Raw genomic sequence first — 13854 nt, forward strand, 5'->3', positions numbered from 1 at the left:
CTCTTTTCCACACACATGCGTCTGATAAATTTTCTTTATAAATATATTTCTATATGAATATATAATCTTTATAAATATCTATCTATTTATAAGAGAAAAGATGTGCTGCACTTTAACATTCATTACCTAATAGCCAGCACATTGCCCTCATAAAATACCCTTACCAAGGCCAGGGACATCTCCTTCCTGGTACAAAAATTTCAATGTCTTACAACCATCTTTCATAAAAAAATGAGCAAATGCTTCCAGCTGTTAAATAAAAGAGAAAATGATGATCAGTAAAACGACTAGTGATATTAGCTACAATAAAATGAACCACGCCCTGGGCTAGGCATTGCACATGCCTTTATCCTCATCATTTTGTAGATTAAAGGGAAAAAAAGAGGCTCAAAGACTTTATTCGAGATACATAGTGACAGGGACATCAGAAGCAGGATTAGAATTTGAACAACTTTAACTCCAAAATTACCATGAAATACATGGTGAATTCTATTTCTGAACCGACACTAATGATCTACATGTGTAAGTAGGCAGCCGCTTACCTGACCCTGCCTCACAGAATCTTATAGGAGTAAATGAGTGAGTACAGCTGAAGGTAAATATAAAGAATTATTATTAAAATAAAGTATTCTTAAAAGCTGACTTGGCAAACAGAAAACTTGCCTTACCAACTAATTGTGGTTTTGGATCAATTATTTGGGTAATTATGTTTTCATCAACTGTCATTTGACCCATATTGTAGCCAAACTAATATAAAAACAAATTATTATAATGCCAGTCTCTCATGTTTATGAGCATGAAGCTCTTATTTAATTACTTCTAAGTCAGCGTCATATCTTAGGCAAATGGAAAAAGAAACAGGTCACGTTAACAAAAATCCTCACACACCAGCCGGGAAACACAACGTTACTCAACCCACTGCATTTAGTCCACGGAGTCCATACCTAAATGTCTCTCTTGAACGGTGGGTTTCTCTTCACTTCCTGGCCACATGTGGGAGGTACTCCAGATCTAGCAAAGCCTCTCCCTCTAGGACAATGGTTCTCAAACTTTAGTGTGCATCAGAGAAGCACCTAGGGCTTTTAAAAAATACAGAATCCTGGCCCTGAGGACTTGCATTTCTAAAAAGTTCCAGGTGAGGGGTGCCTGGATGGCTCGGTCAGTTGAACATCTGACTCTTGATTTCAGCTCAGGTCATGATCTCAGCGTCAATGAGTTCGAGCCCCACATGGGTCTCTGCGCTCAGCAGGGAGTCTGCTTGAGATACTCCCTCTCCTTCCCCTTCTGGTCCTCCCCTGACTCGTGTGCCCTCTCTCTCTCTCTTTCTGAAATAAATAAATCTCTTAAAAGTTCCTGCTGGTTCTGGGACCCCATTTGGGAACCACCATCCCAGGAAATGAAACAGAGCCACACAGACGTACCAAATTCTAGCCCTTCATTTTCTACTCTTCCATCTCACACACAAACTTAACTCTTGCATAATTACAATCTGAAAGATACAGAAACTGTCAGCACAGCAATTCTTGCCCAGTCATAAATACTTTCTTGCTGTATTTGACTGTATGACCCATCGGACTTGAAAGTGTCCAAATTATCAAAAATAGAGCACATACGTATGATAAAAAGACATTACAATATCAAATTCAACAAATTCTTATTTTTTAGACACTCTGTACTCCTGAGACCAGGAGAATGAATGTTGTCATGGGACGAAATCATAATTGCAAATTAAAAATTCACTTTTTACATTTTACAAATAGTTTATCTGAGCTTTATCACTGCCTTGCACTAGATAAGGTGGCATTATTATGCCCCTCTTGCAGAAGAGAAAAGTAAAGCTAAAAAGAACTTGAGTAAAAGACCCAAAGACACACAACACAAGTTGTGTGAGCTTGGCAACACACTGAATCGAACAAGAGAGACTCCTTTAGGAACCATCCCACAGAATCTTGGTTCCTAGAGCAAGCTAAGAGAGTTTTGCCCAAGTTCACTGGTCCTTGTAAAAGCAAAGGGTACAGACCCCAGTGATGATGCCAGCCTTGGGCCTCCAGGGCTGTGTTCCATCCACAGAACCACACTGCTGTTGCATGACTTTGGAAAACACCCTCACGGAAGCCAGGAAAGCAAAATAGTCTGAGATTATCCTGAGCAGTGCTGAATGAAGAGAGCAGCAAAACCATGGACACCAATGCGGTAGAAATTTCTGTACTGGTCAGGATCCTGGCAAGAAAAGAAATCCCAAAAATGGGTTTCTGAAGAAACTTTACAATAAAGAGGCTACTTCTAGAGGCCAGAGCAGGGTTAAGGGAAGCTGTGACATCAGCAGCAACAGCAGAACGATCAACAAAGGAAAAAGCAGCACCAGCCAAGGCCTGAAAGTGTGATAAGTGGGGGAAGGGGGTAGCTGGAAGCAGGTGGACACAGAGCTATGGAAGGAGAATAGCTTGGGAAGAACTGTAGTTAGAAGATATGGCTGTAGCCAGAAAATATGGCCAAGCAGGGAGAGGTCAGACTTGTCTCCCCGTCTGCCCTCCTATCTCATGATGGAGCCTCCTTGTGACTGAGTCCTGTGCAAGCCAGAGAGCAAGGGAGCCCAGGTGATGGGTTCTAGAGAGGTCAGCCTTCCGGGCCACAGAGTGTGTGGCAAAGACTGGATAACAGATCTGAAGGCAAACAAAATGACCGTCACACCCTCTACTGTCCACCCTTTTGTGGAACCTTTAATGAGCTGCTTTCACTCTGGATTGCTATACCATGCTTCACATGAAAGGAAAACCCTTCCATACATCCATTTTCCCAAATCACCACACCAAACCAGGCGACCCCTCGTTCATGGTTCCATCTCCTTGTTCACCTGTCCACCAATCTTGATGCCAATTTAGGTGCTTGCCTTGTCCCTTCAACCAAATAAGCATTCTGATCTCTCCCAGATTTTGAGATTGGTTTCCCTCCTGGTTGCACTATCTCCCCTCCACTGTGGTTTTGCAACTGCTAAACAGCTATTATGGAAACAGCTTTCCTGGTTTGAGTCTTCCCTTAAGACCTCCATTTCCCTAGACTTCCTAGATGTGCAGCCTAAGCAGTGTCTAACCTGGGCCATGACGGCTTACAGGAACAGACTAAGCACACAGACCCGAAGTACAAGACATTCTCCAGGAATGCGAAATGGAAGGGTTTGCAGGCCTAGGACACTCCCACTTCTTGGCCAGCACTTCCTCCAAGCAGAGAGTATCAGCCCAGAGAGCCAGCTGGCAAATATTTAAGAGTAAGATTACCAGCTCTGCAGGCACCCATATCCCTGACTTAGTCCTAGCAGTTGTCCTTCTCTGAAGGTACTAGCCTGTGCCAACGTCTAGGCCTAGACCGTTTGCAGAGCTGCTGGGATTCCAACCGTAATGAACCAAATTTATAGCCTACCAATGTTCAGGTGAAACAATGCTGATCACCTATCTTGCTATATGGATGGTATCATCCACAGCCAGGACAGGCTACAGAATTTGTGAGTTATAGGCCCACAGAAAAATAAAAATGCAGGAACACTTGTTAAAAAATGATTCAGAATTTCAAGATGGAGTCTCCTAACTGGAGAGAAGAAACTGACGGTTAACAGAACGGAGGCGGGTGACATGATGGGGAAAGAGGTGATGGGGACTAAGAAGAGCACGTGCTGTGATGGGCACCAGGTGTTGTACATACGTGTTGAATCACTAATTCTACACCTGCAACTAATATTACATTGTACGTTAACTGGAATTTAAATAAAAACTTGATTTAAAAAGTAGAGTATTTAGAGGGTTAAAACCCATCTTTACCTCAGCTCTGTGGATGGTTGCCGTGTTTATTTTCAACCTATCAGAAGTCTGAGGTTTTATTTTTCTGGACAGTTCTCTGATCTCCGGGATGCCAAGCACAAACCCTAACCCTAACCCTAATCTTAACCCTGACCCTAAACCTAACCCTACTCCTACCAGTAACCCCTAAACCCTACCTCTAACCCTATCTCTAACCCTAAACCTAACCTCTGGAAAGGTCTCTGAACTGCAGGATACTAAACACATACCATCACCCTCACCCTAAACCTAGCTCTAAACCTAATTCTAACCCAAACCCAAACCCTAACCCCTACCACTAACCACTAATCCCTCACCCTAACCGTAACCGTAACCATAACCATAACCATAACCTTAACCATAACCATAACCCTAAACTTATCCCTCTGGAGAGGTCTCTGAACTGCAGGATGATAGGCAAATACCCTCATACTGGCCCTAACCCTAACCCTACTCCTTATTCTAGCCCTATACAGAGCCCTAATTCAGGATCTGAGGGGGGGAAAAAAAAAGATTTGGTATACATACATGATGGAATATTATTCAGCCACAAAAAAGAATGAAATCGTACCATTTGCAAAGATGTGGTTGGAGGTAGAAAGCATTATTCTAAGCAAAAACCCTATCCTAACCCAAACACACACCCTAACCCCAACACTAATCCTAACCTAACCCTAAACTTATCCTTCCGGAGTGTTCTCTGAACTGTAAGATAATAGGCACATACAATCACACTGGCCCTAACCCTAACCCTTATTCTGGCCCTAAACCAAACCCTAATTCTATATCTGTGGGGTGGGGAGAGATTTGGTATACATATACAATGGAAAATTACTCAGCCATAAAAAAGTGAAATCTTGCCATGCAAATGGATGGATGTTAGTATTATTCCAAGCCAAATATATCACTCAGAGAAAGACAAAGATCCTATGATTTCACTCATATGTGGAATTTAAGAAACAAAACAAATGAGCAAATGGGGGAGGCAAAGAAACAAAGAGACAAACCAAGAAACAGACTTAACTATGGAGAACACACTGACGGTGACTAGAGGGGAGCTGGTTGAGGGGGATGAGTTACATAGGTGATGGGGATTAGGAGTGTACTTGTGACGAGCATCAGATGTTGTATGCAAGTGTTGAATCCCTATATTGTACACCGGAATCTAACATTACACTATATGTTAACCAACTGGAATTAAAACTAAATCTTTAAAAAAAAAAAAAAAAGAATTGCAGGGGCGCCTGGGTGGCGCAGTCGTTAAGCGTCTGCCTTCGGCTCAGGGTGTGATCCCAGCATTCTGGGATCGAGCCCCACATCAGGCTCCTTTGCTAGGAGCCTGCTTCTTCCTCTCCCACTTCCTCTGCTTGTGTTCCCTCTCTCGCTGGCTGTCTCTGTCAAATAAATAAATAATATTTAAAAAAAAAAAAGAATTTCAAGGTGGTTATGGTCAATTCATCTTCGACAAAAAAGGCAAGAATACGCAATGGGAAAAAGAATGTCTCTTCAACAAATGGTGCTGGGAAAACTGGACAGCTACACGCAAAAGAATGAAACTGGACCACTTTCTTACACATACACAAAATTAAATGCAAAATGGATTAAAGACCTAAATGTGAGACGTGAAACCATAAAAATCCTAGAAGAGAGCATAGGCAATAATTTCTCTGACATCAGCCATAGCAACATTTTTCTAGACAGGTCTCCTGAGGCAAGGGAAATAAAAGCAAAAATACGCTATTGGGATTACATCAAAATAAAAAGCTTCTGCGCAGCAATGGAAACAATCAATAAAACAAAAAGGCAACTTTCTGAATGGAGGAAGATATTCACAAATGATATATCTGATAAAAAGGTTAGTATCCAAAATATATAAAGAACTGATACAACTCAACATCAAAAAACCCCAAATAGTCCAATTTAAAAACAGGCAGAAGACATGAACAGACATTTCTCTAAAGAAGATATACAGATGGCCAAAAGACACATGAAAAGATGCTCAACATCACTCATCATCAGGGAAATGCAAATCAAGACTACAATGAGATGTCACTTTACACCTGTCAAAATGGCTAAAATCAACAACACAAGAAACAACAAGTGCTGGCAAGGATGTGGAGAGAAATGAACCCTTGTGCACTGTTGGTAGGAATGAATGCAAACTGGTGCAGCCATGTGGAAAACAATATGGCGGTTTCTCAAAAAGTAAAAATAGTAAAAATAGAACTACCCTACCATTCAGTAATCACACTATTGGGTATTTACCCAAGAACATTAATTCAAAGGGATACATGTACCTCTGTGTTTATTGCAACAATATTTACAATAAGGTTATGGAGACAGCCCAAGTGTCTATCGATAGATGAATGGGTAAAAAAGATATGGCATATATACACCATGGAATATTACTCAGCCATAAAAAAGAATGAAATCTTGACATTCACAACAACTTGGACGGAGGAGCTACAGGGTAGTATGCTAAGCAAAATAAGCCAGTCAGAGAAAGACAGATATCATGTGATTTCATTCATACGTAAAATTTAAGAACTAAAACAAAGGAAAAAAAGAAGACAGACAGACAGGCAGACAGACAAACCAAGAAACAGACCCTTAACTATAGAGAACAAACTGATGGTTACGAGAGGGGAGGTCAGTGGGGGATGGGTGAAACAGGTGATGGGCTTTAAAGACCACACTTATCATGATGAGCACCAGGTGATGTACAGAGCTGTTGAATCACTATTTTGTTCACCTGAAACTAATATAACACTCTATGTTAACTATACTGGAATTAGAAAACTTAAAAAAAATTTTTAAGAATTAAAAAAAAATTTTTTTTAAAGAATTTCCAGGTGGTGACAGAATACCATTAAACCAAGTGCAGGGCCCTTCTACACAGGGGTCTATCTGATCACACGGTCCACATACCCAGGCAGCCCCCCTTGACCACACCTGTACATTCCTGCAGGGAATTGTGGTGACCTGAGGAACTAGGCTGTATTTCCAGTTGCTTGTTCTGGCACCTCTTGTTTTATGTGCACAATTCATGCATTCTTCTATCTTTCACCATTAAATAGCTCAGTTATTGATCTCTTTGCATCACATTCCCAGATCACCATAACACTCTAAGGGAACAGGAAAACAAGAGATCCCACTCAAACTATCAGAGGACTGCCAGTTCGCAACTTTTGTAAGGGCCCTGACAGAAAAGGCAGACAACTTTCCAGAACTTGGCAACACACTGAATCAAGCAAGAGAGACTCCTTTAGGAACCATTCCACAGAATCTTGGCTCCTAGAGCAAGCTAAGAGAGTTCTGCCCAAGTTCACTGGTTCCTGTAAAAGCAAAGGGTACGGACCCCAGTGATGACAACCTCGCCACAACACTGCCCCCTACCCAACGCTCTCACCAGTGCATTCAGTGGACAATCAGCTTACAAGCAGTATGCACCTGCTCCCTGGTCTTGCTGGGGCTCCAGGCCAGTCCACAACTAGGGTTGGTAAAAAAGCTCAAGCAACCCGTAGTATTTTTTTTTTTAAAAGTTAATTTAGAAGTGGAGCCATCAGAAAAGAAGCTGTGATACTGTTTCTGGGAGCTTCTATGAAAGTCACAGCTTATCATATATTACTCTAATGAGGGTGACCATAGAAATTCATCAGCCAAAACTGGGACCTTTTAGGAGTGAAAGGAGGGGCTACTAATAATTATGCCAGGAAAGTAGGCATAATCTAGGGCTGTCCCTGGCATGCTGAGATACATGGTAACCACCTTGTTGTTTTCAACTATACTCATGCAAAAGTCATTGTTCCCTAGCTCATACGTATGCAGTTTATCTACCCAAATGATTTGCATATGTAGTTCACATAACCTGTACTTTAACAATATTTAACTCTACCTGTGCTCAACTATTCCTCTAACATCTAAAGGCATTCTGAGTTAGAATTTTAGCCAAATTCTTTTTTTTTTTTTTTAAGATTTTATTCATTTATTTGACAGAGAGAGAGACAGCCAGCAAGGGACGGAACACAGGCAGGGGGAGTGGGAGAGGAAGAAGCAGGCTCCCAGCAGAGGAGCCTGATGTGGGGCTCGATCCCAGGACTCTGGGATCACGCCCTGAGCCGAAGGCAGATGCTTAACGACTGAGCCACCCAGGCGCCCCCAGAATTTTAGCCAAATTCTAATAGCTAACTCTTCCCTTCCCTTCCTCTTCAATAGTAGACATAACTAGAAATATGATTCAACTGGCTACAGTTCTATAAAACTTCCCTAATAGGTAAAATTTCAACCTTCCCTTTCTAAGTGTTTTGTTGTTCATGACAAGCCTACAGCTTCTTAAAGCAATCAGCTCTCAAAGAACAATTAAAAAATAGTAAGATTTAAACTTACAGATGGACAATCCAAAATTAATTCTTCAACGGTTACTAAGTCCAGGCCAAGCTTTTCTGCTAGAATTTCAAATATATATTTGTATGAAGGGTCAATTTTCATTTTTCGGTTTTCCCTTGCATCTCTAAATCTTGCCTAAAGAATGAAAACCACAGGTAGAAATTGTCATTATGAAGAAAAACCACCAAAAATGTTTAACTTGACATAAAAGCGACACACATGAAGAATCTTATTGTAAGAAAAACCTGTCTCTCTTTTAAGGTTTCCTGTAGATTGGGAATGCCGCTCATGCTCCTGCGGTATCGCGACGATCGACGGGAAGACTGAGAAAGCATTTCCGAAAGCATGGACTGACCCAGTCGCAGTGTAGGCCTAGGTCGAACTCGGTGCGCATCCAGCTCATCGTCCTCTGGAAGAATTATCCTTTCCTCAGAAGGAATGAAATTCAGGTAATCACTTCCAGAAGTAGCAGGACCTGCTTCGGAAAGAGAGCTGGCGTCTAGGGCTGAGGCCGCCTCTGTGGCGCGGCGCTGAGCCCGTTCGTCTGAAGGCGGCGGAGCCTCATCTCCTGGGCCCCGGAGGGCAGTCTCTTCCGCCTCTCCGGAAGCGGGACGAGCGGCTTCTTCCGGAGGGGGTGGACCGCCTTCTTCCGCGCTCATGTTATCCGCTTTTTCCTCCCGTGGAGCACCCTAAGCTTCAAAACCTAGAATAATAAGTTTAACGTTCTCTGTTAATTTATTCTTTGCCTTGAACCTAGACAGGCAGCAAAATCATCTATTTCTCCCTTACTGTATTAACTAACGAAGCTAAATTCACAGGACTAGTGAATATATATATATATATATTTTTTTTTTTTTTTTTTAGGAGGGACAGCACACGTATACCTAGGGGCTTTTTGAAACTTTAAGCGCTCCTCCCGACTATGCTATGACTCTAGGGCGCTGCTACCCCCCACACACATCCCATCCCCATTATAGTAATTACTGCAACTGATGGGAAGGTACCTGTCCTCAGGTATGTAAAGGCTGAAAAAAGATTGAGAGTCGTGTGTTAGAGCTGAGGTACTGACTTGTTCAAGAGACAAGGCGAAGAACTACACGGACTGAAATATTCCTTGAGTTGAGGAACGCTGTGATACAACTCACCAACCAGACACTCAACTGCCCAGCCATCTCATCTACAGGAACATATCCAAGAACTCCCAAAAAGTATAAAACATCCTCTTGGCAGTGTCAAAATTAAGAAAAGGAAATCTCATTTAGAATGTATTCAGAATGCCAGCAGGGCGAAACTCTCACACCCTACCAGCCCTACCACTGGTGATGAACCGCACACCAAACAGGAAGAGTCCCACCTTGCATGTGGATACTACTTCCCCATCCCAGCGGGATTAAGACTTTCTTCTTGCCCCAGCAACAGCCCAGCCAATGAGAGACCGTCACAACGCAGCCAATGAAAAATGACTATACTTACAGCTCCCAGCTTATTCCAAAGGACTTTTTATTATAACAGCCTTCCCAGTGTGCCCCTAAAATGTGACGGTGATTATTTATTGAAGGAATGGTATCATACAAAGTATAAATCTGACCTATCCAATCAGAAAAGCCCTATACAGGAGTGTAGAGGTTATCATGAGCACATAACCAGGAAAACCAGAGTACACCAGTGGAACAGGAGAAAATGTCACCTATAAAAGATCACATTATAGGATAGTCATCGAACCTCCACCAAAATAAACAAGTTTTCAGGGTAAAATCCAGAAGCCAGGATAATAGTAAACACCTGAAGAACAACAACAACAGAAATTCCAAAGCAGAGAGTTCAAAAGAAGACAGAGAAAGAGGCTCGCTAATGAGAAATTCTGAGGACACTTGTGCACACCTGGCCTAAGCTAGATGGTGTTTCTTATGGAGGGACAGGTGCAGCCCTCCATAAGACAAAGAGACAGCCTGTAACCTGTACCCCACAGCTGCCCCCTCCAGCTTTTCCAAAGATCCCATCAACAGCTGAAATTGTTTCCCGATACCGTAAGTTGGCCTCCTTGAGAACGGAAATACCCAAACTGATCAATCTGTTTGCTGCCAGTTAAGCACTCATGTCCAAGAACTGCAAACCAAAACAATTGTTCCCAAACTGCAGATTTTTCTTCTCGTTCCTCTTTCCTCTCTCTTTTGTAAATCCCAGTTTTTGTCTTTGTTCCTTGACCATAATCTAAAGTCTGTTTTCTTTACATGTGAGTAAATTTTCTTGGAAAGTAACAAGCAAACATCTCTGAGTTATTATTGGACACGATGATCTACAGTACCCAGGAGTTGTGTGTGCATTACATGTTTACCTTGGAAACTGGCCTAGAGTTGATCCTGCTGCCTACAGTATATCAAGAACAAGTATAGTGATACATATTAGTGAAGTCACAGCAACTGCCTGTCACTCTGCTCCAATCTATGCTTTTGAATTCTGCAAAACGGTTCACTTTACTCGGTAAAAGAATCATGCCTGCTCTCAAAGGATATTAACAGACACGGTTGTCTGGTTTCTGAAACGAAAGCAAAATTTACTTTAATTTCAACGTAAAGGTAAAACACATACACTGACTGAGCTCAGTAGGACTGGAGAGCTTCTCTGTAGGCAACCAAGGCTCACTCTAGAGCCACAGAGTTATTTAAGTCACTGTAGAGCCACTATTATTTAAGCCATCAAGGAAAGATGAAAATTGAATTGTGATATGATATTTAAGAAGTCAGGGAAGTATGCAAATTAATCTTTGTGAGTTTTTCATCTAAAAATGGCTACTATTTCTTAAGTGTTGGCACAGATTAAATTTTCAAAAAATGTTATTATCCAACACAGTTCGTTCCCTGAGGAGTCCAGATAGCTGAGATGCATGGCACATCATTTCACAACTGGGGGGGGGGAGCCCTTAGAAATTATCTAGTTCAGCTCTCCCCTTTTATTGCTAATGAAAGTAAGATCCAGAAAAGGTACAGGTCTTACCCAATTACAGAGACAAAAATGATCTTTCTGAACTTCAGATCATATCATATCCCTGCCCTGCTAAAAGTCCTCCTCTGGGTGCCAAATACAGATTCTTGTGTTCTCCAGGGCTTTCCTGACTCGGTTCCAAGCTCTCTGTCCAGTTTCTTCCATTGCCTTTGCCCTGGGTGCTGCGTGAGGTCACAGCAGCTCTGGCCATTCCTGAAACCAGCACTGTTCTCTCACCTCTAGTCCCTGGCAAGGAGCTCACAGCCTAATGAGGGAGGCAAACGTACCAACAAACACTTCACAGTTTCCTTAGAACCAGCCAAGGTGTGCACAGGAATCTGTAAACGTCACAGGAGAAAACTCAAGAAGGAAATCTTTAAGGAGAAGCTGTCACTTAAGGTAGGTCTTGGTAGCATACATATGCTTTCCATGTTGAAGACTGGGGAAGTAATATTGTCAACAACGAAGTGCCAACTTCTATGCTTGGTGAAATATGTTAACTATGCTTGATAAATACATATATTTCTATACATATAAAACACATGGCCAACAAGCACATGGAAAGACACTCAACACCACTAGCCCCTAGGAAAATGCAAATCGACACCACCATGAGATGGCACTTTACACCCACTAGGATGGCTCTGAATTTTTTTTAAAGACAACAAAAAGTGTTGAGAGGGTCATAGAGAAATTTAAATCTTCATACATTGCTGGTGGGAATGTAAAATTGTGCAGCCTCTGAGGAAAACAGTTTGGCAGTTCCTTAGAAAGCTAAACATAGGTTAGCAAATCAGCCAGTGATTCCACTCCTACTGGAATTCTAGCAATTCTACCCAAGAGAATCGATAACATCTGTTTGCACAAAAATGTGTATACAAATTGTTCGTGACAGCATTGTTCATATTGAGCTCAAATTGGAAACAACCCAAATGTCCAGTTAGGTGATGAATGGGTAAACAAAATGTGGCATACCCTTATAATGGAATATTATTCTGTCATAAGAAGGAATGAAGGACCATCCCATGCTACAGCATGGATGAATCTCGAAAACACCACACGAAGTAGAAGTCAGACACAAAAGGCCACATATTGCATGAGTCCATTTACATGAAATGTCCAGAAAAGGCAAATCCTCAGAGACAGCAAATAGATGTAGTAGTCAGGGGATGGGGAAGGAAGAATTGGGCTTACCTGCTAATAGGCCTGGGTTTCTTTTTTGGGGTAATGGAAATGTTCTGGGATTAGATAGTGATTATCTGTGGTTTTACAACACGGTGCATACAATAAAAACCACTGAAGGGTATGCCTTAGTGAAGTAATTTTATAACTCCATTTTAAAATGCTATTTTTTTTAAAACGAAAAGAAAATATGATAAACTGCACTAGGGAAATATGACCAATTGGGGCTCCTGACTGGCTTGGTTGGTAGAGCATGCAACTCTTGATCTTGGGGTCATGAGTTCAAGCCCCATGTTAGGTGGAGAGATTACTTAAGAAAAATAGTAAAAAAATAAAAAAAATAATAAAAAGATTTTTTTAAAAGGAAATGACTAATTTATTGACCATCTGTCAGGAGGCTTGAGTTTGGAAGACTTCCCCTCAAATCCACCAGGAAATATTAAAAAAGGCATTTTGAAACTAAATAAGAGAGAAAGGTAAAAAGAGATAGAATTCGTTTAGGCACTATTACCCATCTGTAGGCGCCAGTCTCCCCCCTTGCTCAAGTAGTTACTTGTCATCTTGCAAAGAAAGAATATTAAAGCTAAAAATGCTTAATTTAGTCCTGAATATCACCAGTTAGGTTAAACAGTATCTACGGTTACTAAGGTCAGGCTGAATCCATAGACTTAGAGAAGGAAATCTCACTGAAAACAAGTATAGCAAGGGAAGAAAAAAAATGGAAGTTTCTCCCTCCTTTCTGTGACACAGCCCCAGCCCCCATGCAAAGTGCGGTAAGTAACTATTACGTGCCCAGGGCTATGTTACTCACTCTGGGAGGCAGAAAACAAGACAGGACTCTTGTCCTCAAGGATTCACAATGCTATTGGAGAGATAAAGTAATCTTTGCAAATCAGTTAAGAGTGCAAAACTATGGAGCTCAGGGGCACCTGGATGGCTCAGTTGGTTAAACGTCTGCCTTGGGCTCAGGTCATGATCTCCAGGTCTTGGGATGGAGCCTGCATCAGGCTTCCTGTTCAGTAGGGTGTCTGCTTTTTGTGTCTCTCTCACCCTCTCCCCCTCTGCCCCTCCCCACTGCTCATTCTCTCTCTCAAATCAATAAGTAAAATCTTTCAAAAAATAAAAAATAAAATTGTGGAGCCCTACTGGAAAATTTAGAGGAAGAAAAATTAGTATAGACAAAATAGACAAAGAAGATTTCACCGAGGATTTGGACGTAAGTTGCCCTTGAAGAACAGGTAGGATTCAATAAGAAGAGAGGGAAGAAATGTAGAGAGAAAAGAAAAGAGGTAAAGGCATGAAAAGCTATGAAGAGATCAAAAAGGGGAGAAGTTAGTTGGGAAAAAAAAAATAAAGCTTAGAATTATGCCATATTATATTTGTTCTTCCAAAAGACTACAAATAGCAAGGATTCAGAATCAGTTTAAATAAATAAATCATGAATAATAAAATGTGGTTTTTATAAAGCACGGAT

At 41.5% G+C, this 13854-nt stretch overlaps 1 protein-coding gene across 1 annotated transcript in view; it reads right to left on the reverse strand.

Annotated features, from left to right (window-relative positions):
* The window catches only part of LOC103665425 (dynein heavy chain 8, axonemal-like), a 148817-nt gene extending 139860 nt beyond the window's left edge, over window positions 1–8957 (reverse strand). Inside the window, exons 1-3 of the mRNA XM_008693362.1 lie at window positions 8462–8957; window positions 8217–8351; window positions 165–249 (exon numbers count right to left, since the gene is read on the reverse strand). Coding sequence (XP_008691584.1) covers window positions 165–249; window positions 8217–8351; window positions 8462–8875 — 634 coding nt within the window. The 5' untranslated portion in view covers window positions 8876–8957. The remainder of the gene's footprint in view (window positions 1–164; window positions 250–8216; window positions 8352–8461) is intronic.
* Window positions 8958–13854: the final 4897 nt, after the last annotated feature.

The sequence above is a fragment of the Ursus maritimus genome, unplaced genomic scaffold, assembly GCF_017311325.1.
Source record: "Ursus maritimus isolate PB19 unplaced genomic scaffold, ASM1731132v1 scaffold_30, whole genome shotgun sequence".
Taxonomy (NCBI): Eukaryota; Metazoa; Chordata; class Mammalia; order Carnivora; family Ursidae; genus Ursus; species Ursus maritimus.